This window comes from Vespula vulgaris, chromosome 7 (assembly GCF_905475345.1).
Source record: "Vespula vulgaris chromosome 7, iyVesVulg1.1, whole genome shotgun sequence".
NCBI classification, from domain to species: Eukaryota; Metazoa; Arthropoda; class Insecta; order Hymenoptera; family Vespidae; genus Vespula; species Vespula vulgaris.
In genome coordinates this window covers 7,757,501-7,779,655 of record NC_066592.1, presented here as the reverse complement: position 1 = coordinate 7,779,655, position 22,155 = coordinate 7,757,501, and the positions used below count along the sequence as shown (strand labels likewise).

The following is a 22,155-nucleotide window of genomic DNA, read 5'->3' as shown; positions in this document are numbered from 1 at the left end:
ATTTCATTATATAGCATAATTAAAAAAAAAATATTATAAAAAGACTCGTATAAAATAAATATATTAATATTAAAATTAAAAAAATAAAGACTTCTCGACGTGTTATTTGATAAGCATAAATGACTTCTGAACTTAGCGTCATAAATGAGTATATATTTTAGTATGCATTATAACGTTTTATAAAAAGCATCTAATTTTATTATTAATTCATATAATTATATTTAATGATATTGTATAATTACATTCTATTAGTTAGTGTAAATATTTTTAAAAAAGTATAAGTCGATTGTAACTCAAACAATCGTTTACAATCGTGACGCGGGTCGATGTTCGATATTATGATACCACATGGTAACGGAGGTAAAATGGCGTTAACTGTCCCCTGTGTTGCTGGTAAGCAATTTCACAATGTTTTGATAATATGCATATTTGCTTAAAACTTAAATGATTTATTTTTTCTTATGTATCAAACAAACATCACTTTTTCATGATATATGAGCTTTCTTTGTTCCATTAAATTTTAGTTTCATGACATCACGCAATTCATTCTTCTAAAATGCATCATGCGGTATTAATTTGCTCAATTCTTTTCTAATAATAATTATAGTTTATTATTTTTTCAATATACATATTCTCAGATAGAATTTTTTTTCAATATTTCTTAAAACGTGATAAATACATAAACGTATCTGCATATGCGTACATAGAAGTATACATATGTATAACCTTTCTTTTTTTTATAATTTCGAAGTAGAATAATGTTCATCATAATTTTGATTGAATTTGCTCCTTTATATATAGTCAATTAGATCATAACATCTTTTATTATATAATTGAATGTAATAAAATAACAAAATATCTTTTTATATTTTACACACACAAACACACACTTGCACACATACACAACACACATATATGTATATATAAAAAATACATTTTAATAGTTTTTTAACCTCTAGTGCGAGGTTCCACTGGTATCAGTTTAGGACAAGGACCACCTTCGTACGAACCAGTGACAACATTTCCTAAAGATGATAGTAAATTGTGCAGAGTTATGTTATTTAGTCCAGATGGACGTTACTTTGCATGGACTAATGAAACCTCTGTTAAAATTGTACTTTGTAATACATGGAAAATTATCACAGAAATTAAAAAACCAAAAGTTAGTGCTATACAATTCTCCAGTAAGGGGACATATTTCATGACATGGGAGCCATTCATTGGTATTAAGTATAAAATATATTTTATTATAATATCAATTATAGTATTATATGATCTTAAATTAATTTCAGCAACACTACCTAATCTTCAAAGATCTCCTAATCTTCATATATGGAAAACAGAAACCAATGAGTTAGTGAAGAGTTTTATACAGAAAAAGCAGAGAGATTGGTAATGCATAATTTTTATATTAAGCATTTTATATTTTTTAATATATTTAAATAGTTGATATGTACATTATAGTGTCATTAGTTTTTTCATTATTGTATATACTTTAAACGAGCCTTTTAAGCATGACATATATATTGCATCTCTAATTTTTTGTGCATTTTTATTTTATGATATCTTCTTTAGTAGCAATTGCTATTAAATTTTAGATTTTTTTAGTGTAGTGCTACATAAGTAATAAGATTTCGCAAATTTCTATATATGCAAAGTATATTTATTTTATAATTATTTTTCATTTTTTATACATGTAATATAATGCTATATATATATATATATATATATATATATCTTAGTATATTTTGTTACAATTATTCTTCTATTTTATTGTATATGTTCGTACAATAATAAAAAAAATTTTGCTTTAGGATTAGACATTTTTTCATATTTTATATTTATATGCAATTTGCTCATTTGTATTGCATCCACTTAGGGAACCTCAATGGTCAAGTGATGAGAAAATCTGTGGAATATTGATGGGTGCAGATGTCATATTTTATGAAGATGCCAATTTTGAAAAAATTGTACACAGGATAAACATAGCCAAAGTTGCTAAATTTAGTATAGCGCCCAATAATGCTCCGTACCACATCCTTTGCTATGTGCCTGGTAATTCATGTCATGTTGATGTAATATTAATACATAGGGTTATTAAATTCATTGATAAATGAATAATACAATTATAAGCAAGCAAAAGTATTTTGATGCAATGATCATTTTTTTTTGTATTTAGAATCTTTTATTTTTATAATTAGCTATGTTTTCATTGTTTCTACTAAATAATTAATTTTTATTAATTTAAATATTTTAGGAAAATCAGGCCAGCCCTCACTTGGTAGATTATTCCAGTATCCAAAATTTGAATCAACACAAGCCTTAGCAAGTAAAAGTTTCTTTCAGGTAATATTATGAAATTGTATGCTATATGTGTATATGTGATGTAAATGATGTATGTAAACGTAGTTTTATATGAATAGGCTGATAGAGTAGACATTTATTGGAATCAAAGAGGAACAAATGCTTTATTAATGACAAGCACAGAGATTGATAAAGCTTCCTATTATGGAAAACAAACATTACACTATGTTAGTACAAAAAGAGAAACAGCTATGGTCATGCTCAGTAAGTTACTATAAAGATAAATTTTTATATTTATAAAGTATTGCATTATGAATCACTAGTGTAAGTTAATACAAAAAAATCACCTTTTAAATATAATCTATTTTTATATAGGTAAAGAAGGTCCTATTTATTCAGTGCAATGGTCTCCAAAAAACACAGAATTCTGTGTTGTTTATGGTTTTATGCCAGCGAAAGCTACACTCTTTAATCTTAAATGTGAACCAATATTTGAATTTGGTGCACTGCATAGGAACTGTATATATTATAATCCTCATGGAAACAATATCCTTTTCTTACTTATTTAAAAATTAATTACTAAAGGATAAATTGATTATAATAAAATATTGATAAGAAATTTCTTTAACTACCATATAGAAAATCACATTGAAAAAAGAATGCATTACTGAAATAGAAAAATAATTACTGATTTTAATGTGCTGATATATTATTACTATATTAAATATTAGGAAGCTGTTTATTATAATGTTTATAATTACGAATTCCTATTTTACGGATCTAAATGAATCGATTCGTAGAGTAGGAACTACTTATGTTATATTATCCTTAACCACTGTGCACTTATGATCTTAGCTGGTTTTGGTAACCTTTCTGGTGGCATTCAATTATGGGATGTCGTAAATAAAAAACTTATTGCCGAAATCTCTGCACCTGATACTACTCTCTTGGAATGGTCACCAGATGGTGAACATTTTATGACAGCTACAACAGCACCTAGATTGCGAATGGGAAATGGGTGAGTGGCACTTAAATTTAATTTTTTAATTCATTAAATAAATATATTTTCGAGCGATTATTAAATTACAAAAGCTAACAAGTTATGTATATCTTAATTGATATTTTATGAATTTTAATAGATTTAAGATTTGGCACTATAGTGGAACATTATTATATGAACGGCCATGGAATAAACAAGAAGAACTATGGGAAGTTCTTTGGCAAACATTTCCTCTTGATACATTCAAAGAAAAGCCAATTAGTTACAAAGCTGTAGAAGGTATTGCACCAAGTCAACCACAAGGTACCTTTATATTTTTTATTTATATTTATAATTAACATAATATTTTAATGATATAGTTGATATTTTAATGATAAAATATAAAAGCCCATTTTATTTTAATCATTTATTTTCAAATTTTATTTATATGTAGCATCAAAGCAAGTATACAGACCACCTTCTGCAAGAGGACAAACTATAACTTTCAAATTACATGATGATGATGAGTTTGGCCCAAAACCCAATACAGATTGTAAGAAAAATTATATTATTAAATACTGTTTTACTATCTTTTTATTGTTTATGTAAATAATATAGATATAAATTTGTAGCTAATCCATCGAAAGCTGCTTTAAAAGCAAAAAAGAAACGTGAAGCAAAAAAAGCTAAGAAAGAGTTAGAGGCTACAGCTGTGTCTTCTCAATCACAAACAAATAATCCAACTACTAATGGTCAGGTTTCAAATACTTCATCAAAATATCAAAGTAATGTTGTTGCGTCTGAGTCAGATCTTATAGAGGATCCTGAGAAACAAAAAAAGATAAAGAGACTTAAGAGTGTAAGTAGTTTATCTATAAGAAATATATAAAAGTAATTAAATTAAATGTATATATATATATTTGATTGCAACATTTGTTTGTTGTTGTTTCAGAAACTAGACCAAATATCAAAATTAAAGGAACAATTATCAGCAGGGAAACAATTAGAAATTAATCAATTAGACAAGATCAAAAAAGAAGCAGAGTTAATAAAAGAACTCGAAGAACTTATTTTGTGATGAACTGCTGAAATTTTTCAGACAGAGACAGATTTAAATAATATATTACTTTCAAATACTTCTCGCAAAGAAGAGAAACAATCTTGGTATTTGTTTCGCAGTACACTATCTAAGAGACACGATTAGCTGTCAGTTAAATCGTTTTCTCTGCAAATGGGATAATGGGAACAATCTGAAATTGAGTCAGTGACTTAAATCAGTTTACAAATTATCGTGGTGTCTCTAGATGTGGAACACAAATTGCATTTGTGAATGATATATACACAAGGTGACGTATTAATTCGTGACGATTTGGGGAAGTTTACTTCTCTTTGATCACATTTTTTTAATTATAATATTAATGATGCGAAAAAATTGAAATCTAGTGCCAGTTGATAATATTGATAGTAACCAAGCTTCCTTTAAATGTATTGTGTAAATTAATATAAAAAGTAAAAAAAATGAATGCTTTACGTGTGTATTCGGCACGTATAAGTAATATAATACACACATAAACATATACATACACGACTTGACGAATGAATCGAAGTGAATGAAGTATTTACTTAATACCAATTTTGGTATTATATGTGGTAAATAGAAGACCTTATATAAACATGAATATTTGCATGAAACTTGTAAGATCAAGTACAATGTAGCACGACTATGAAATATACAAATATGTTCCTTATACGATAGGTGCTATTCTTTGAGAAGAGTCGTGTTTCAAATGCCGATTGCTTACCAAGGATCAGAAGTATTATTTTTGTCTTCTTTGTGGATTTTGCATTTTCTATACGATATATAAATTGACTTAAAATTTTACGGTGTAATAACGATACATCTTCGCCTTTAATCATGCATTCAAAATAGATATATAAACGATAAATATCAATATCTTCAATTGTAAAAACTTTATGTCAGGTTCACATAGCCACGCAACTAATTATTTTGCATAGTCTTGCTATGATCTTTACAAAAATTGTTATATGTTTTGTATGGCAAAGTTTGATTAAACAAGAAAAGGAACTGCCAATAACATGCTCGTATGGTTTATACTTTGAAATACATTTTCAAGTAAGAATAGATACTTCCATTATATTTACTATTCCGAAATATATATATATATATATATATATATATATATATATATATATCATTTGTTCATACTGCTTACACTTACTGTACTTAAGAAGGATACATTTCTGTTTCTTTATGTTTTTAAAAATCCATAAATAAATATTAATTTTGTTCTTTTAAGTATGAAGAACGCAATAATGTGTGCGAACCGTTTGTTTCACATATATTTTTTTTTCTTTTCTTTTTTTTTCTTTTTTTTTTTTAACTAAAATCATTTTCTGAATTTATAACCTATTTTTTCCTTTTCTATTTTTTTCTTTTTCTTTCTTTTTTTTTTTTTTAATATACAAGATATCTATACTATTTACACATGCACTGAATATATTTGTCCTAACAGTGTTGAAGACGATGAGTGTAGTTTGAATTAAACAAATTTTATTCTAATACAATTATCAAGATGGCACAATAGAATTCTAAGAATTTATGGTATTCACGAATAACGACTGTACAAATCAGATGATAATTAAATGCATGCAAGTTAAGAAATATTGTTATTTTCTTATTTTTATCACTTTGGGAAATTATTAATTTATTTGAAAATCATTTTATCTGAGAAGGGAATAAACAAAGAACTCATTTAACATATGGTATCAGTATATTTGTTTATTTATAATATATTTATATCATCTTGTTATATTTCTCTTAAATTAATTAATAAAAGATAAACTTTTTTTCAAAAATAGTCAACTCAATCAATGTTATGTACAGTGAAAAAATTTATAAAATTATTATTAAATAAATAATAGACTCAAATGGGCCATTTTTTTATTGTGCATTTTACTCGTGCAGAAAAATGAAATAAAAAATGAGAATAAATAAAAAATATTTCAGGAATTTTCTTTATACAATCAAGTGTTGTACTTACAGTTTATCATACGTACATGCTACTTATATATAATAATTAGTATGTATAAAACAAAATAAACATTAATGATTCGTGATTAGATTTCATTAACATCACTTTAATGTAAGACAATAATAAAATTTTTTTCGTGAAAAAATGCGTGCTTGTATGACGTAATACCTACTTTTATCATATTTCGGTTTATATCATCTTAATAATTTATCATAAAACGATTAAGAATGATCTAGAATTATTATTATAATTATCGTCATAAAAACATGTTACGAATATTGAAAAACAATGATTAAAAAACGTAACGTCGATAATAACAATTCAAAATTTAGCGGTCGAATTATGCCGAAGGACGATGGCGCTTTCATAGAGCGAACTTCAAGCCACGGACGCAACGTTAGCGCCACGAGAGTCGTGTTTACAGATTCGCCAGTGAGTTCCATAACGTCACGTCAAAAAGTGCAAGAGACAAATTTCTATTACCCTTTACTATGTAAAGGTGCGTTCTCGACACGAAAGAGAAACGGAAAAATACCCTCGTTCGGTCGACGATAATCGCGCTAAAAATCTACGTGATATCGTGTTTTCGGGACGACGACGTAAAATAAAATACGCGCCTCTTTCGTTAATACCGTAGTGGCAATCGTTAGGATGGTAGCCATTTTGTCCGGAGGTGGCCCGGCCGAGTGAACGGGCGAAAATAGGTGCTCCCTGGAGCGGGAGGTTTGTCAAAATCCTTTAAGCTGGTCGCCGAACGATCGACCTTCAACCACGTTCCTCCTTATTGAGGAATCGACGTGTTCTACAAACGTTGCGGATCCTTCCTATTGAAACGTTGTTCGGTAGCTCGAGACTTCCATCGTCTCTCTCTCTCTCTCTCTCTCTCTGCGCCCTCTCTCTTTCCTCCCCTCTCTCTCACTCTGTCTCTCTCTCTCTCTCTCTCTTTCTCTCTCTCTCTCTCTCTTTTCTCTCTCTCCTTCTCCCTTCCTCTTCGCTCCGCGCTCTTGCTTCCTCACTCTTCGTAAGTACAACGTTCTACGTAATTCGCTGATATATCCAGTTCGATTTTTCTCCCAACTCGCGAAAGGGAATTTTTCGCTTTTTGTATAACTTCCCCTCTCCGAACTCCCTCCTAGAAGGTCGGCCAAAGAACCGGCGACTCGTCTCGGCGAGTTCCATCTTCCTCGCTTAGGCTCGGTTGACAGTTCGACGGTTCGGCCATACACCCCGCCGCGGGGGAGAAGTCATTCGCGAGACACGACATAATTTATTTTTCAGATTTCAGACGTGAGTCTTTCTTTTTTCGTTCTTTTTTTCCTTTCTTCGTTCTTTTCTTCCTTCCTTTCTTCGTTCCTTCCTTCGTTCCTTCCTTCCTTCCTTCCTTCCTTCCTTCCTTTTCTTCCTTCCTTTCTTCCTTCCTTCATTCTTCACTTCTTCCTCCCAATCTTTCCATCCGATTCGTTCGTCTTCGTAATATCTCGAGCATCTTCCACACGCACATTGCATCCCGTCTCCAAATATTCGAACGACAACGTTTTTTTTTCTCGTCTTCATTATACCTGATTGCGTTCTTCGATCTTTTGGAAATTTCATCTAATATTGTACGGTTCGACGATCTTTTTTTTTTCCTTTTTTATTCTTTTCATTTTTCATTTTTACCTTCTGTCCTTCGTGCCGACTCTCTCTTTTTCTCTTTCTCTTTTTTTCTCTCTTTTCTAGTTCTCTCTCACTTTCTCACTCTTTCTCTCTCTCTCTCTCTCTCTCTCTCTCTCTCTCTCTCTCTCTCTCTCTCTCTCTCTCTCTCTCTCTCTCTCTCTCTTTCGTTGTGTGTTATGTGTGCCGATCGTTTTACAGCCTATTTTCTATCGAATTTATGGAAAAGGTCGTGTCTTTCTTGATAATTCCTTTCTATTTTCTAATGTTTTTCATTATGTTCGTAGGGTTTATTCAGTCGTGATTTTGCACGCGTTCAAATGATCTCTGTTGTGGAATTTTCGGCAATATCTTTTTTTTGTCTTTTGAAACAGAAATACTTATATAACGATATTTCGGTTTTATATTAATTTTCGAGAAGGCCGTTTTGTAACTGTACATTTTGAAATGCTTTCATTGAGCGTAATAAATTGCACTTAATGTGCAATTCATTATCTGCGTTGTATGACTCGTATATCTTTTTAATGTTTGATCAAAGGTCTCATGATTTTCGTAAACTTTATATTATCAGTTTAAGTTATTAGACTTTATATTGATACGATTATGAAAACAGAAATGTTTGGATAAATTTTTGTTGCAGATAATGTAGGTATTCTTTATCGAAACAAGGCCTTTAGGATATAATTATATTTAATGTCAGTACATGAATCGAGTGCTTGTTATTGGTGGTGCAATCGTTGGACCAAGAATTACTAAAAGAATTGGAGCCTAGTGAACAGCTAGAAAATGACGATTGCTACAAGGGGCCAGGGGGTAGGAATAGATCCTCCCGATAGCCAGCAGAGTTCACAGGTATTTAAAATTGTATGATGATTTAATAACGTGTACTTATATGCAAATCTATGAAAGATATTGCAAATAAAGCGACTAATGTTTCTTGGAACATATAATAAATTTATATTATTGTCGTATCATTCGTATACAAGCTCTTCATTTTCTTATATTTCTTAAATATTTTGTTATAATTTACTTAATAGATGCATAGTCCACCTGGTTCACAACAATTAGCTGATTCAATGTCAGGTCTTCACCTCGCAGAAAATGTGGTACAAACTGAGTGTGTCAACGATACTATAACTTCTGTAGATGACAGTAATCAGCACCTTAGAGAACCTGATTTTCCTATCTCTAAACTTAACATTCTTCATGAAAAAATATCTAGTTCACGATGGGTCGTCCCAGTCCTACCTGAACAAGAATTAGAGTGCCTCTTACAAGCTAGCATTGAGCTTTGTAAAAAGGGTTAGTAATATTTTTACATCCCTATTATATATTTTTTTATTTCGATTTTTTTTTTTTAATCTTCTGTATACTTTAGGAATTGATGTACAAAGCGAAGCGTGTCAGCGTTTCTTTCGTGAAGGGCTTACAATTTCTTTTACCAAAATATTGACGGACGATGCGGTGAATAGTTGGAAATCGCATATTCACAACTATATCAATGCAAATTGTGAACATTTAGTGGAACTCTGTGTTTTGAAATTAGATGAGGATTGGTTTCCATTACTTGATTTATTGGCAATGGTTTTTGATCCCAGTAATAAGTAAGTTTATGAATCTTATCATTACATTTAAAGGTTGTCTATTTACTAATATAATTAAATGTATATACAATATAAAAATCTTTCACAGATTTCATACATTTAATGCAGCAAGAGCATCCGAAACTGTTCCTCCTGGATGTAATATTCCAGATGAGGAACTTTACGCACGTCCACCCATTGAGTCAAGAACACCTCGTGGATGGCTTGTAGATCTAATAAATAGGTATTTTATAATCTCTTATTTCATTCAGGTAATATCATGTTATGAAATTATCGTTTTTCTAATCTTTTTTTTTTTGTTTCGATGTGATGTGTTTTAGATTTGGAAGATTAAAGGGATTTGAAATTCTTCTCTCAAGATTTCAGAGTCGTCGTAATTTAACTGTACCAGTAATCTATGCCCTGATTAGGCCTTTTGGTTTATGTTATGAATTATTGACTGTCCATACAATAATAAAATACCTTATGCCTATTGTGGTAAATATCATTGTTATTTTTAATTAATTTTTTGGTAGTTATACATAATATATTATTATTATTATTATTATTATTATTATTATTATTATTATTATTATTATTATTATTATTATTATTACTATTATTATTATTAAATTATATATATATGTATAATTGAATAATATATATATTAAATTTTGTTTCTTAATCTAGGAAATGATACCTGTTATTTTGGACAACTTAACTGATGATGAATTAAAGAAAGAGGCAAAAAATGAAGCAAAAAATGATGCCATATCAGCCATAATTAAAGCTGCAAAATGTTTGGTATCAAGAGTACCTCATCAAGAAGAAATGATTAAAAACCTGGAAATACTGAGATTAAAAATGATATTGAGACTATTACAAATATCTTCCTTTAATGGAAAAATGAATGCTTTAAACGAAGTAAATAAGGTTATTACAAGTGTGAATTATTATCAGCATCGTAATACAGCTGTAGAGGAGGAAGAATGGTTGACTGCTGAACGTATGGCAGTAAGTTTTGTCTCTCGATTTTCTTTTCTAATGTTTAATTTTTTAACATTTACAAAAATTTACTTGTTTGATTTACAGAAATGGATTAAAGATAACGGAGTATTGGAAATAGTTTTGAGAGATTCATTACATCAACCACAATATGTAGAAAAATTGGAAAAAATTTTACGATTTATTATAAAAGTACGTGCCCTCACATTAGAAGACTTAGATAACATATGGGCAGCTCAAGCCGGTAAACATGAAGCTATTGTAAAGAATGTTCATGATTTGTTGGCTAAATTAGCTTGGGATTTTAGTCCTGAACAACTCGACCATCTGTTTGAATGCTTTCAGGTATAATCTTAATTGTTATATAAAAGTATCATTTTCACTAAGTATTGTGATCATTCAACTGTCGTTATTTATATTCTAGGCAAGTTGGAAAACTGCTAATAAAAAACAGCGAGAAAAATTGTTAGAATTGATCAGAAGACTCGCAGAAGACGATAAAGATGGAGTTATGGCTCATAAGGTTTGAAAATTTATTGATTTTAATTAAATATATAATGTCTCTGTATATGTTTATAATGAAACATTTTAATTGCTATATTTATTAGGTGTTAACCCTTTTTTGGAATCTGGCTCATTCAGACGAAGTTCCCACTGAGATAATGGATCAGGCATTGAATGCACATGTTAAAATTTTGGACTATTCATGTTCGCAAGAAAGAGATGCACAAAAGACAATCTGGTTAGATAAATGTGTGGAAGAATTAAAAAGTGGGGACAAATGGGCTTTACCTGCTCTGAAACAAATCCGGGAGATTTGTTTATTATACGAAGCAAATTCTAATCCAGCTCATCAACGTAGCCATAATTTACATTATAGGTATTTACAGAAAACATGTATACCTATATAATCTTACCGTTAGTTTTTCTTATTTATTTATTTTTTATTTTTTATTATTTTTCAGACAGGATGTTATAGAACGTTTACAGCAGGACCATTTAGTTGTAGTACTTGTAACTAACAGTTTAACAAATTATATGGACAAAGTGCGTCAATTGGTAAAGGAGAATCCAGACCTTGATCCAAATACCTTTGTGCCTGATGGTCGATACAATCATATTATGCAAGTGCACGAAAGACTTAATTTTTTGCGTTTTCTATTAAGAGTATGTTGTGCTCATATGTCTTCTTATTTGCTTTAAAATGTACAGTTTCAACATATACGATATTAAATATTATAATTTTCTTTAACAGGATGGTCAGTTATGGTTATGTGCAGAACAAGCCAATCAAATCTGGCAATGTTTAGCCGAACAAGGTGTGTTTGTCTCAGATCGCGAGGCTTGTTTCAAATGGTTTTCTAAACTTATGGGAGAAGAACAGGATCTTGACCCAGGAATAACTGCGAACTTTTTTGAAAATAATATACTGCGGTTAGATCCAACGTTACTTACTGAAAGTGGTATAAAGTGTTATGAGAGATTTTTTAAAACTGTTAATTCTAAACAAGGAAAGTTGATACTAAAGAAAAGAACATTACTTATGGATGATGTTGATTTGATTGGAACTGATTATTTGTGGCGGGTATGTGTGTCTTTGGATATTTTTTATATCAATATCAACTTTTTATTTTTATTAACATGCTTCATGCTTTCATTGTTATATACTTTATTATCTAATATTATCATTATTATTACTAATATTATCACAGGTGGTAACAAATAGTCCTGAAGAAATCGCAAATCGTGCTATAGAACTTTTAAAAGAAGTAAACACTAATTTAGGACCACGTCTGCAATCATCTGCACTAGAGTTTCATGATGATTATATAGCAGAATGTATGGATAGATTAAAGACTCATTATGATACTGTGTCTGCCTTAAGTAAGGTTTACCTTGGAAAGAAAGAAGAAAGGGATGAGCAAATGTCAAATAAAATTAAAGTAGAGGCTATAAAAATGTGTCGTGTAATGAAAGTATTGCAAGAGTACATAAATGAATGTGACACTGCATTTCCAGAAGAACGAAAAATATTACCATTACACAGGTAAAAATTGAATATTGTCTTATAATCTCTCCATTTATTTACATATCCTGTTTTATTTTATTACAGAGCAGCTCGTGGAAAACATTTATCTCTTATAATTAGATTTCCAAATCATATTCGTAATACGGATGATATAGAGATATATACACATAGCAACGATACATTGGCTTCATTAAAACGTCAAATATTACGTCGATTGAAAGGGAGAGAGATTGGGACAAATGTGAAACTCGATTTATTCATTAATGGCGAAGGCTTGGAACAAGCGGATGATAGAAAATTGTTATCTCAAATTCCACTTAGAGATAAAATGGTTTGTACTTATATTATTTTATACTTTGATTATGTCTCGTCATTATTAGAAAGCAAAATTGAAATAATAACACGATAAAATAAAATGTCGAATTTGCTTTTTTTTTCAGCTATTATCTGCCAGATTAAGTCAAATAAATAGTAATCTACCTAGTTCTCCAGATAGCAGTTCAGATAGTTCAACTAGTTCTCCGCATCATCCTTATGATGGGCCAAATGTAGAGAACAGTTTACCTGGAGTGGTAAGTTAGTTTTTATCCATTTAAATAGAATTTGCGGCTCCATGTGTAGTTTCTCTTTGAATATTTTTCAGGTTATGTCACAGAGACCACAGTGTGTGAATTTTTTCTTCCAATTAGCAGATCTTGGTTGTACATTGCAACATGCTCAGTTACGCGATGGTGCTCGAAATCTTTTGCAATTAGTACCACCTGATAATTTGACAGTATCAAGATTACAATGGCTTTTTGGCCATTATGAAGATGATGAAACTTCACAGAATCCTCATTGTAACGAACACAACACAACAGTAGATTCTTTATTTTTTACTGCAAGTCCTAGTGAAGTTTTATATAATTTAGAGGTTAGTAATCTGTATAAACAAATAATTAATTGCTAATAACACACGTTGAATAGATATAACATTAGGTATATTTAATTTGTAGGTGTTATATGCATTGTTGATGCCAGCTCCTGATCCTCTGTCTGATAGACCATTTAAGTTTCAATTTAATTTTATTAAAAGTGGCGAAGTAGGAGTTGTACTTGATATGTTAACAAAAAATAAATTTTTGCCAAATGCAGACGAGACTACTAAACGATCTGCCTATTTGACAGTGCTGAAACTCTGCAAATTTTTACTAACAGTAGTTGGAAATATTATGGTATGTGTATTAGATAAAGTTCAAGCTGGACATTCGGAAAATCACAATAATCACATACAAAATAATCAAGATCCTGTAACTATTTTAAAACAGGCTTTACAAAGCATACCTAATCAAACCACTGAATATATGCTAAGAAATGTTGCAGCACGTTTAGTAAAACCTTTGTCACTACGAATGTTCTCTGGTGGAACTGATTCTGATAGGTGTCATCAGCTTTTTATGCTAGCTCTTTCACGAGATTTACCCGATGTGGCCACTATTCGTGCCATAATTAGATTAGCGTGGGCTGCATCAACTGGAAATTTGAATAATATTAATGCATCCATTGAAAGTCTTCATACAATGCATGAACTAAATCAGAAGGAACAAAGATGTCCTGATAATAATGATGTATTAGGTAATGTATAAATATCACACATGTAGAAAAAATACAGATCTTTTTAAAAAGAAAAGAAACTTTATTAATGTGTATATGTATATATATTTAACAGTTTGTAAAGAAGCGTTGGAAGTCTTGACAATAGCTTTAGCGCTTAATTCGGCGGCATTCGATGTTCTATTGAGAGAAAAAATGTGGCATATGTTTTTAATAGACCTTGTATTACTGAGTACATCGAGAGCAATTAGAATTGTGGCAGCAGAACAATTTTTCCTTGTGTCGACATGGTGCCGTAGTGTAAACCCACCAGTGTTATTTACTATTACATTACTCTTTACTGTTTTAAATACTACAGTTATGGAAAATTCAAAACAGTGTCATGAGTATTTTCAGGTAATCATGGATTTCGTGATGTTTTATTGATCATACGTATACAATAGTGTTCATTTTTATAAATATGTTTTACATATTTCAGCTCTTATGTAGACTGTTAAATTATGCACATATATCAGGATGTTCTGTCTCAACTATAGAAAACTTACTAAATATTGAAATAACTTGGTTAAAACAAGTGAGAGATAGTGTTAAGGAATCAGGGGAAAGTCATGTGGACGAGGCAGTTCTCGAAGGTCACCTTAGTCTTACTAAGGAATTAGTAGCCTTCTTGCCTGCTAGTAAAAAGTATGAAATTGGATCTGACGAGAAACATGGAATAAATTTGATAAAGGTATAACGCTATAATAAAATATCTAATAGTAACATTTTATTACAATATCTAATCTGATAAGTCTTAAGACAATATAAACCAAAAATCTATGATTTTAATCTATGTTAATATTTTTATGGTTATTAATATCCTTCTGTGCTAATTTTAGGAATTAGTAGAAGATTTCGTCTTCCCTGCATCACGTCTAATGTTGCAACTTCGTAGTACCGGAGAATTAAGTTCATCGCAAGCTTGTCCAGTGTGTACTACTCCGCAGTCAACTAGCGCAGCATTCGACTTACTTGTAGGTCTTTGTACAGGCTGTGTACCCAACATGAAACTTCTAGTCACGATGCTCACTGACATGTTTTATTCGGAAAGAGATGAGCCATTAATTGAATGGGACTATTTACCACCAGTTGGGCTTAGGCCACTTAAAGGCTTCGTAGGTTTGAAGAATGCAGGAGCTACATGTTATATGAACTCAGTATTACAACAATTATACATGGTTGAAAGTATTAGAGTTGGACTATTAGCTGCGGAAGGAGCAGCAACTGATTTAAACGAAGATTTTTCTGGGGAAGAAAGAATCGAAGGAGAACAAACTATAGAAGCAAATGATAATGACACCAATGAAGAAAAGTGTGGAGTTGACGAATCAAGGAAGGAATATAATATCGGCATTTTAAAACAAGTGCAAGCAATATTTGGACATTTGGCTTACAGCAAATTACAATATTACATACCAAGAGGTCTTTGGAAACATTTTAAGTAAGTGGACGAGTTAAAAGTAAACGAGTAAAAAGCAATTTTTATCTATTTTTAATGTCTGTATTACGAGTACAGTGATTTTTATAACATTATGTATTTTTATATATGTTATGTAATTAATGTACAGATATCGAAATTAATGACATTGGTCGTTTCTATTATCTATACAGACAAATATTTTGAATAATTTTGTTATGTTTTCATAAGTGGATATTGAATTTATGATTACAGACTGCAGGGTGAACCTGTAAATCTTAGGGAACAGCAAGATGCAGTGGAGTTTTTTATGAGCTTAGTGGAAAGCTTGGATGAAGCGCTCAAAGCTTTGGGGCATGAACAAATAATGAGTAAAATTCTTGGTGGCTCATATAGTGATCAAAAAATCTGCAAAGGTTGCCCTCATAGGTACCTTTTTAATTCTTATATTCTCCTATTTTCGGTAGACTATAATACCACGTTACATTACCTCCAGATATTCCAAAGAAGAACCATTCAGTGTGATTAGTGTGGATATAAGGAATCATAGTAATCTATTGGATTCTCTTGAACAATATGTGAAAGGTGAACTATTGGAAGGAGCCGATGCTTATCATTGTGATAAATGCAACAAAAAAGTATGATTTAACAATAAAAATTTTATTTTATTTACGGCTATATTATATAACTGTACGAGTTTTTATAAAATTATCTATATATATCTGTTTATTATGTTTTTAGGTAGTAACAGTAAAGAGGTTATGCGTGAAAAAACTGCCACCTATTTTAGCGATACAGCTAAAAAGGTTTGAATATGACTATGAACGAGTTTGTGCTATTAAATTTAATGATTATTTCGAGTTCCCAAGAGATCTTGATATGGAACCATATACAGTCTCTGGCTTAGCTAAGTTGGAAGGAGAAGTCATAGATTGTGATTATGAGGAATCTATAAAAGGAACTTGTACAAAATATCAATTAACTGGCATTGTAGTACATAGTGGCCAGGCTAGTGGTGGTCATTATTATTCTTATATTTTGCATAGGTTTGTATCATACATATACTTTTTAGTCTTAGAATAATGGATATTAGTTTTTAAACTAATATTTGTATTATTACAGACAAACCGATGGTACTGCTAAATGGTATAAATTTGATGACGGAGATGTAACAGAATGTAAAATGGAAGAGGAAGAAGAAATGAAATCGCAATGCTTTGGTGGTGATTATTTGGGTGAAGTGTTTGATCATATATCGAAGCGTGTCAGTTACCGTAAACAAAAACGATGGTGGAATGCGTATATGCTTTTTTATACCAGATTAGACATAGAAGAAAATTCTTTAATGAAAAGTTTCAACGAATTGTCATTATGTAAGTATTATTGTTTATTATTGGATAAATTGATCTTCATTTTATATATATTCAATGTTTCTGTGATATATTATTATTGAGACACATGGGACTATTTTACATAGGTACTATATATCATGTTAATAGTACAGTGTTATATACACACATACATTTTTAATATATCCTGCAATATTATTTAAGTATTTAATTATAAACTAATAGAATGTACAAAATATGAAATGTTCTAATATTTGTTACATAGAATGATGTAAATGCGATTACATTGTACTTAATTACTTTTGCAGATACTAAGCTAGGTGTAATGAAAATGCCACAAGCTATCGAATACAGTGTGAGGAAACAGAATATTAAGTTTATGCATAATCGGAATCAATTTAGTGCAGAATATTTTCAATTTATAAAAAAATTAGTGTCTTCTGATAATCATAACATTAACAGACAATATCTTAACGAAAAACCCGTAAGTTTGTTGCCAAGAATTAACTTATTACGATATAAATATATCAAATACAAAAAAAATATGAGTTAAAATAGTAAAGTTAATTAAAAAAGAAAAAACATTACAGAGCCCAGAAGCAGAGGAGTTGTCGATGTTAGCAGTTCAATTAGCGTCAAGATTTTTATTCTTCACTGGTTTTCATACTAAGAAAACATTACGTGGTGCAGCCACAGAGTGGAATGATATTTTATGTCATCATCTTTGTAATAGTAAAGCAGTACGCTCCTGGTTCGCTCATAATGTTCTTCTGAATCATCCACACAGGTATATAAATCAATTTAAAGAAAAATATATTTTTTATAATTAAATGATGTTTATAATTACCAATGGAAATTTATTATTTTCAGATTTTGTGAATATCTTTTAAGTTGTCCTAGTACCGAAGTAAGAACAGCTTTCGTTAAAATTGTCGTGTGTCTTGCACATTTTTCATTACACGATAGCCCATCAATGTCTTCTAGTATAAATTCACCAAGTAAGTATTCATACATCTTTGTATATTCAACTCTTATTTGTATATTCAATTCAACTTATATTTGCATACGTTGATTATATACTTAACTACATATATATGTTTTTTACAGATATACTTGTAGAACCAACTGCAAAACTGAGCGATCATCTAATGCATGCGGTACTGTCGTTACTCCAAAGAGAAATCTCCGATCATGGTCGCCATCTTCCACATTATTTTTCATTATTTCACATGTATGCTAATTTAGGATTGCAAGAGAAAATGCAATTGCTCACGGTAAATTTTTTCCGGTTTTATTCATTTTAATAAGACAGTATAAGTGATACGAGTTATTGACAATTCGTTTGAATTTCTTTATTTCAGCTTAACGTTCCAGTTACGTTCATGTCAGTCGCGATTGACGAAGGGCCTGGACCAGCAATAAAATATCAATATCCTGAATTGACAAAACTCCATCAAGTTGTTAGTATGTTGATACGTTGTTGCGACGTATCTTCGAGAATATCTTCGAAAGAATCACCTTTACCAAATCCATATGGTGATTCATCGTGCCAGTCAGGCTATCTCATGCCTATTCAACCACAAGCAGCTGAACTTCTTTTTGTTGAAAATAGGTAAGGCATTAGTTTAATCTGAAACAATTAATATTATTAATCTTTCGAACTATTATTAAAATTCTTTTTGTTTTTATTATTATATTAAAAGTTATATGAAAAAGTTGATCGAAGATGCTAATGTTACCGAAGATACTACCAAGTTATTGCAGTTCTGTTGTTGGGAAAACTTCAGTTTATCACGAACAGTAATTAGCGAATTACTTTTACAAATAAGTTTCGTTTATGCACACGAATTAAGGCATCATACGGATCTTCTTCTTGCTATACTTCTTATGGAAGATAATTGGCAGAGTAATCGTATTTGTACAGCACTTCAAGGTAAATGAATAAATAAATAAATAAATAAAAATATATATATAGATATATGCACACACACACACACACACACACATTTGCACTAATAAGAAATACTTTTACATTGGTATAATATAATATATGTATTAAATATTTCGCAGGTTTATACGAAGAAAGAGAGGGATTATTTGATATAATACAGAAATATAAAAATCAACAACAGAAACGAGCATACCAATGTATAAAGTGTATGGTACAATTGTTTAGCAAATGTAGAGCTGCGCATCGGTATTTGTGTCATTCATCTGAATTGAAAAGAAAATGGATGCATGCGGTTGAATGGCTTCACGATGAGTTAGATAAAGTAAATAAAATTGATAATTACAATATTGGATTAATTATTAAATTAATATATTAAATGCAGACATACAAAAAATAAGAAAATGTTAAAGGTATAAAAGAATATTTATTATTGATTATTTATTTCTTTTCAGAGACCATATCCACCAACAGCACCCTACACACTACCATATAATAATTGGTCTCCTCCAGCACAATCCAATGATTCAACGAACGGATTTGGATTAGAACGTAGTAACAGTGCTAAAAAGACTTTGGAGAAAGCAGTAGTTTATTGTTCTGAAATGGAACCAGAACTCGAAGATACAAGGGAAGATTGCGTAGAAGAAGCAGAAAAGTATCAATCTCAAACGAGAGATTTATTGCGATCTGGTCGTAGTGTAGTTTGGGGATCTGCGTCTATAGGGTAAGGTATTTAAGAAATATTTGATTCTCCTTTTTTTTTATTATTTTTTTTCTATTTTTTATTTTTTATTTAAAAAAATTTTTTTCTTATAAAAACAGCTTTCCTACGAGCTGTGAATATATATTTAAAATAACACATTTAATTACACATTGTTAAACGAATTTTTGTTTGTTTCTTCTTTCTTCTTTTTTTTTCTTTTTTTTTTTTTTTTAATACAATCTAGTTATCCCGAAGTTTCTGTAATACAACAAATGCAAGAAGATCAGCCACAGCCTGGACCGTCTCCAGTTCACACACCTCTTCTAGCACATCAAATTCGCAGTCCACATAATTGTGAGTCATCCCAAAGTACAAGCCAGGATCCATAATGAATACTAAATATCGACCTCCTATTGAGTTGCTGCCTCAGAGAAATCATGTCTCAATCTTTTAATTATTACTGTGCCAGCAGCTTGGTGTTGAATGGAAAACGTATGTACAGATATAATATACTTGAAAAATTGTTTCTTGTGATTGGACTTCGCGAACTTATATTAATCTGTCAGTTTCACTGTGGGCAGTTACTTTACATTCGTATATATGATGTGGCATCATTTGCACTGCAAGAAATTAGGAAGACGATTTCGTTTGAAGACAGAATATATGCATGTTAATTGAGGTAAACTACAATTGATATCTTTAATTTCAGTCTCAAAGTTATTTCACATTTTACGTTTCTCTAAACACATTGCCGTGGATAATAAATTTCATACATACAACGTTTCAATCGATTCTTAAACCATATATTAAAGCTATATTATTTTATACAAAAAAAGAAAAAAAATAAATAAAATGGGGGAAAAACCAAAAAAAAAAAGAAAGAAAAGTAAATAAAAAATTTCATTCGCGTTCGTGTCTATTTCGCAAAATTACGCAATTCATTTTGCTAGAATAACAACGGTGTTGTAAAAAAAGATAAAAGAAAAAGTTATGAATTCGATTTGCCTCAATGAACACATGCGAATTCAAATTTAGGAATATGATAAGATTGTATAAATGTATAGCGAATAGTGTTATGGGATATTCTGTCTCTACCGAATACAAGACAAACGTATAGATCACGATTTTTTTCGTGCGCTGCGTGGATTGTTAATAATAATAGGAAATATTTGGTTACACAACGCGCTTGTCACTTATTAAAAAAAAAAAAAAGAAAAAAAAGAAAAAAAAAGAAAAAAAAAAGAAAAAAAAAGAAAAGAACATAACATGTGGTAACAAGATTTTAACGCCCCAAAACGAAATAATATTTTTTTGTCGCATAGTCTTTCGGTATAACGAAGAAGAAATTTTTTGTACTTAATCTCAAAGAATAATAAGGAAGGACACATTTTCCAACGTTAAAAAGAAAAGAAAAAGAAAAAGAAAAAAGCATATATATATATATATTATTATTATTATTATTATTATGATTATTATAATATATATATATATGTGTGAATATATATATATAGATATATATCAGAGTACGAATAAATGCATAATATCATGCCGATGTCGTCCCTATATTGTGCTTTCTTTCAGTTCAACCGATTTGAAAGAGTTGTGCCTTGAATATCGTACGACTCCATCGTATTTTTAGGGTAGACTTATAAGAATCGAATTGCCGTTTTAACATTTAATTGCTTACATTTTGTGTAATTTAATGAAATCGAAAGGAAAAAAAAAATAACAAAAAGAGAGAAAAAAGGACAAAAAAAAAACTAAAAGAAAAAGATAAAGATAAAGATAAAAACAAAGCGATCGGGGAAAATCGTTTATCGATTTATAATATGCACCTGCAGCTGAGCTATGACAGGGTAAAAATGACGCACCTTCGAAGTGACTTTATGTAATGATGTAGAACAAAATTGACCACAGTGCTAATCGAACATTTCTCTTTTTTTTTTTCCTGTTATCGTTGTTATTGTTGATTTTTCCTTCTTCTTATTCTTCTTCTTTTTTCTTTTTTTTTTCTTTTTTTTTCTTTTGGATTTAGATTTTAATAATATTCTCTTCAAAAAAAACGAAATATATTATCCGACGGTAGAGACATAGAATGGTATGCGAGAATCGAATAATTAATTTGTATCGTTCTGATATACAATGTTTCAAAGAGTTTCAAGGACTGGTTTCTTTCCATAGCTTTACATACAAAGCTGTTTTTAATTGTCTATTGAAAATCTTGAGAAAGAAAAAAGAAATGGATGAATGAACAAACGAACGAACGAACGAAAAAAAAATAAAAAAATAAATAAATAAATAAATAAATAAAGAAAGAAAGAAAGAAAGAAACATCAACTTAGATCATTCGATCATAAATCGCAAAATAGAATAAAAAAATAAAATAAAATAAATAAAAGAACGCGAGTAGGGGGAAAAAGGAACGATTAAGTGCAAAGAAAAATTCTGATCTTACACCAACTGGCCATAGCTCTGACTTATTAAATAACACGTGTTA

At 30.2% G+C, this 22,155-nt stretch overlaps 2 protein-coding genes across 8 annotated transcripts in view; both read left to right on the top strand.

Moving 5' to 3' along the window:
* Positions 1–226: 226 nt before the first annotated feature.
* Positions 227–5,968, top strand: LOC127064995 (eukaryotic translation initiation factor 2A). The gene is made up of 12 exons (XM_050996766.1): positions 227–393; positions 960–1,223; positions 1,293–1,392; positions 1,880–2,055; positions 2,258–2,346; positions 2,424–2,568; positions 2,680–2,850; positions 3,148–3,322; positions 3,444–3,607; positions 3,738–3,836; positions 3,916–4,142; positions 4,236–5,968. Exons 1-12 carry the CDS (start codon positions 327–329, stop codon positions 4,359–4,361), a joined length of 1,803 nt encoding a protein of 600 aa, XP_050852723.1. The 5' UTR covers positions 227–326; the 3' UTR covers positions 4,362–5,968.
* A 674-nt stretch (positions 5,969–6,642) lies between these two features.
* Positions 6,643–22,155, top strand: part of LOC127064991 (probable ubiquitin carboxyl-terminal hydrolase FAF-X) — a 23,162-nt gene continuing 7,649 nt past the window's right edge. The window contains exons 1-34 of one of the 7 annotated variants that reach the window (XM_050996751.1): positions 6,644–7,059; positions 8,630–8,841; positions 9,027–9,291; positions 9,368–9,593; positions 9,682–9,816; positions 9,914–10,070; positions 10,263–10,586; positions 10,665–10,922; positions 11,002–11,100; positions 11,186–11,457; positions 11,543–11,744; positions 11,833–12,162; positions 12,290–12,624; positions 12,691–12,937; positions 13,047–13,178; positions 13,250–13,519; positions 13,602–13,820; positions 13,914–14,220; positions 14,315–14,595; positions 14,678–14,929; positions 15,078–15,679; positions 15,911–16,084; positions 16,152–16,293; positions 16,397–16,701; positions 16,778–17,028; positions 17,313–17,488; positions 17,595–17,791; positions 17,875–18,002; positions 18,112–18,278; positions 18,366–18,616; positions 18,708–18,937; positions 19,075–19,277; positions 19,408–19,679; positions 19,903–22,155. The exon at positions 19,903–22,155 is cut by the window's right edge and continues 1,412 nt beyond it. In XM_050996751.1, the coding sequence (XP_050852708.1) occupies positions 8,776–8,841; positions 9,027–9,291; positions 9,368–9,593; positions 9,682–9,816; positions 9,914–10,070; positions 10,263–10,586; positions 10,665–10,922; positions 11,002–11,100; positions 11,186–11,457; positions 11,543–11,744; positions 11,833–12,162; positions 12,290–12,624; positions 12,691–12,937; positions 13,047–13,178; positions 13,250–13,519; positions 13,602–13,820; positions 13,914–14,220; positions 14,315–14,595; positions 14,678–14,929; positions 15,078–15,679; positions 15,911–16,084; positions 16,152–16,293; positions 16,397–16,701; positions 16,778–17,028; positions 17,313–17,488; positions 17,595–17,791; positions 17,875–18,002; positions 18,112–18,278; positions 18,366–18,616; positions 18,708–18,937; positions 19,075–19,277; positions 19,408–19,679; positions 19,903–20,047 (7,620 nt within the window). In that variant the 5' untranslated portion in view covers positions 6,644–7,059; positions 8,630–8,775 and the 3' untranslated portion in view covers positions 20,048–22,155. The other 6 variants (XR_007781883.1, XM_050996745.1, XM_050996746.1 and 3 more) reach the window with 6 other exon arrangements.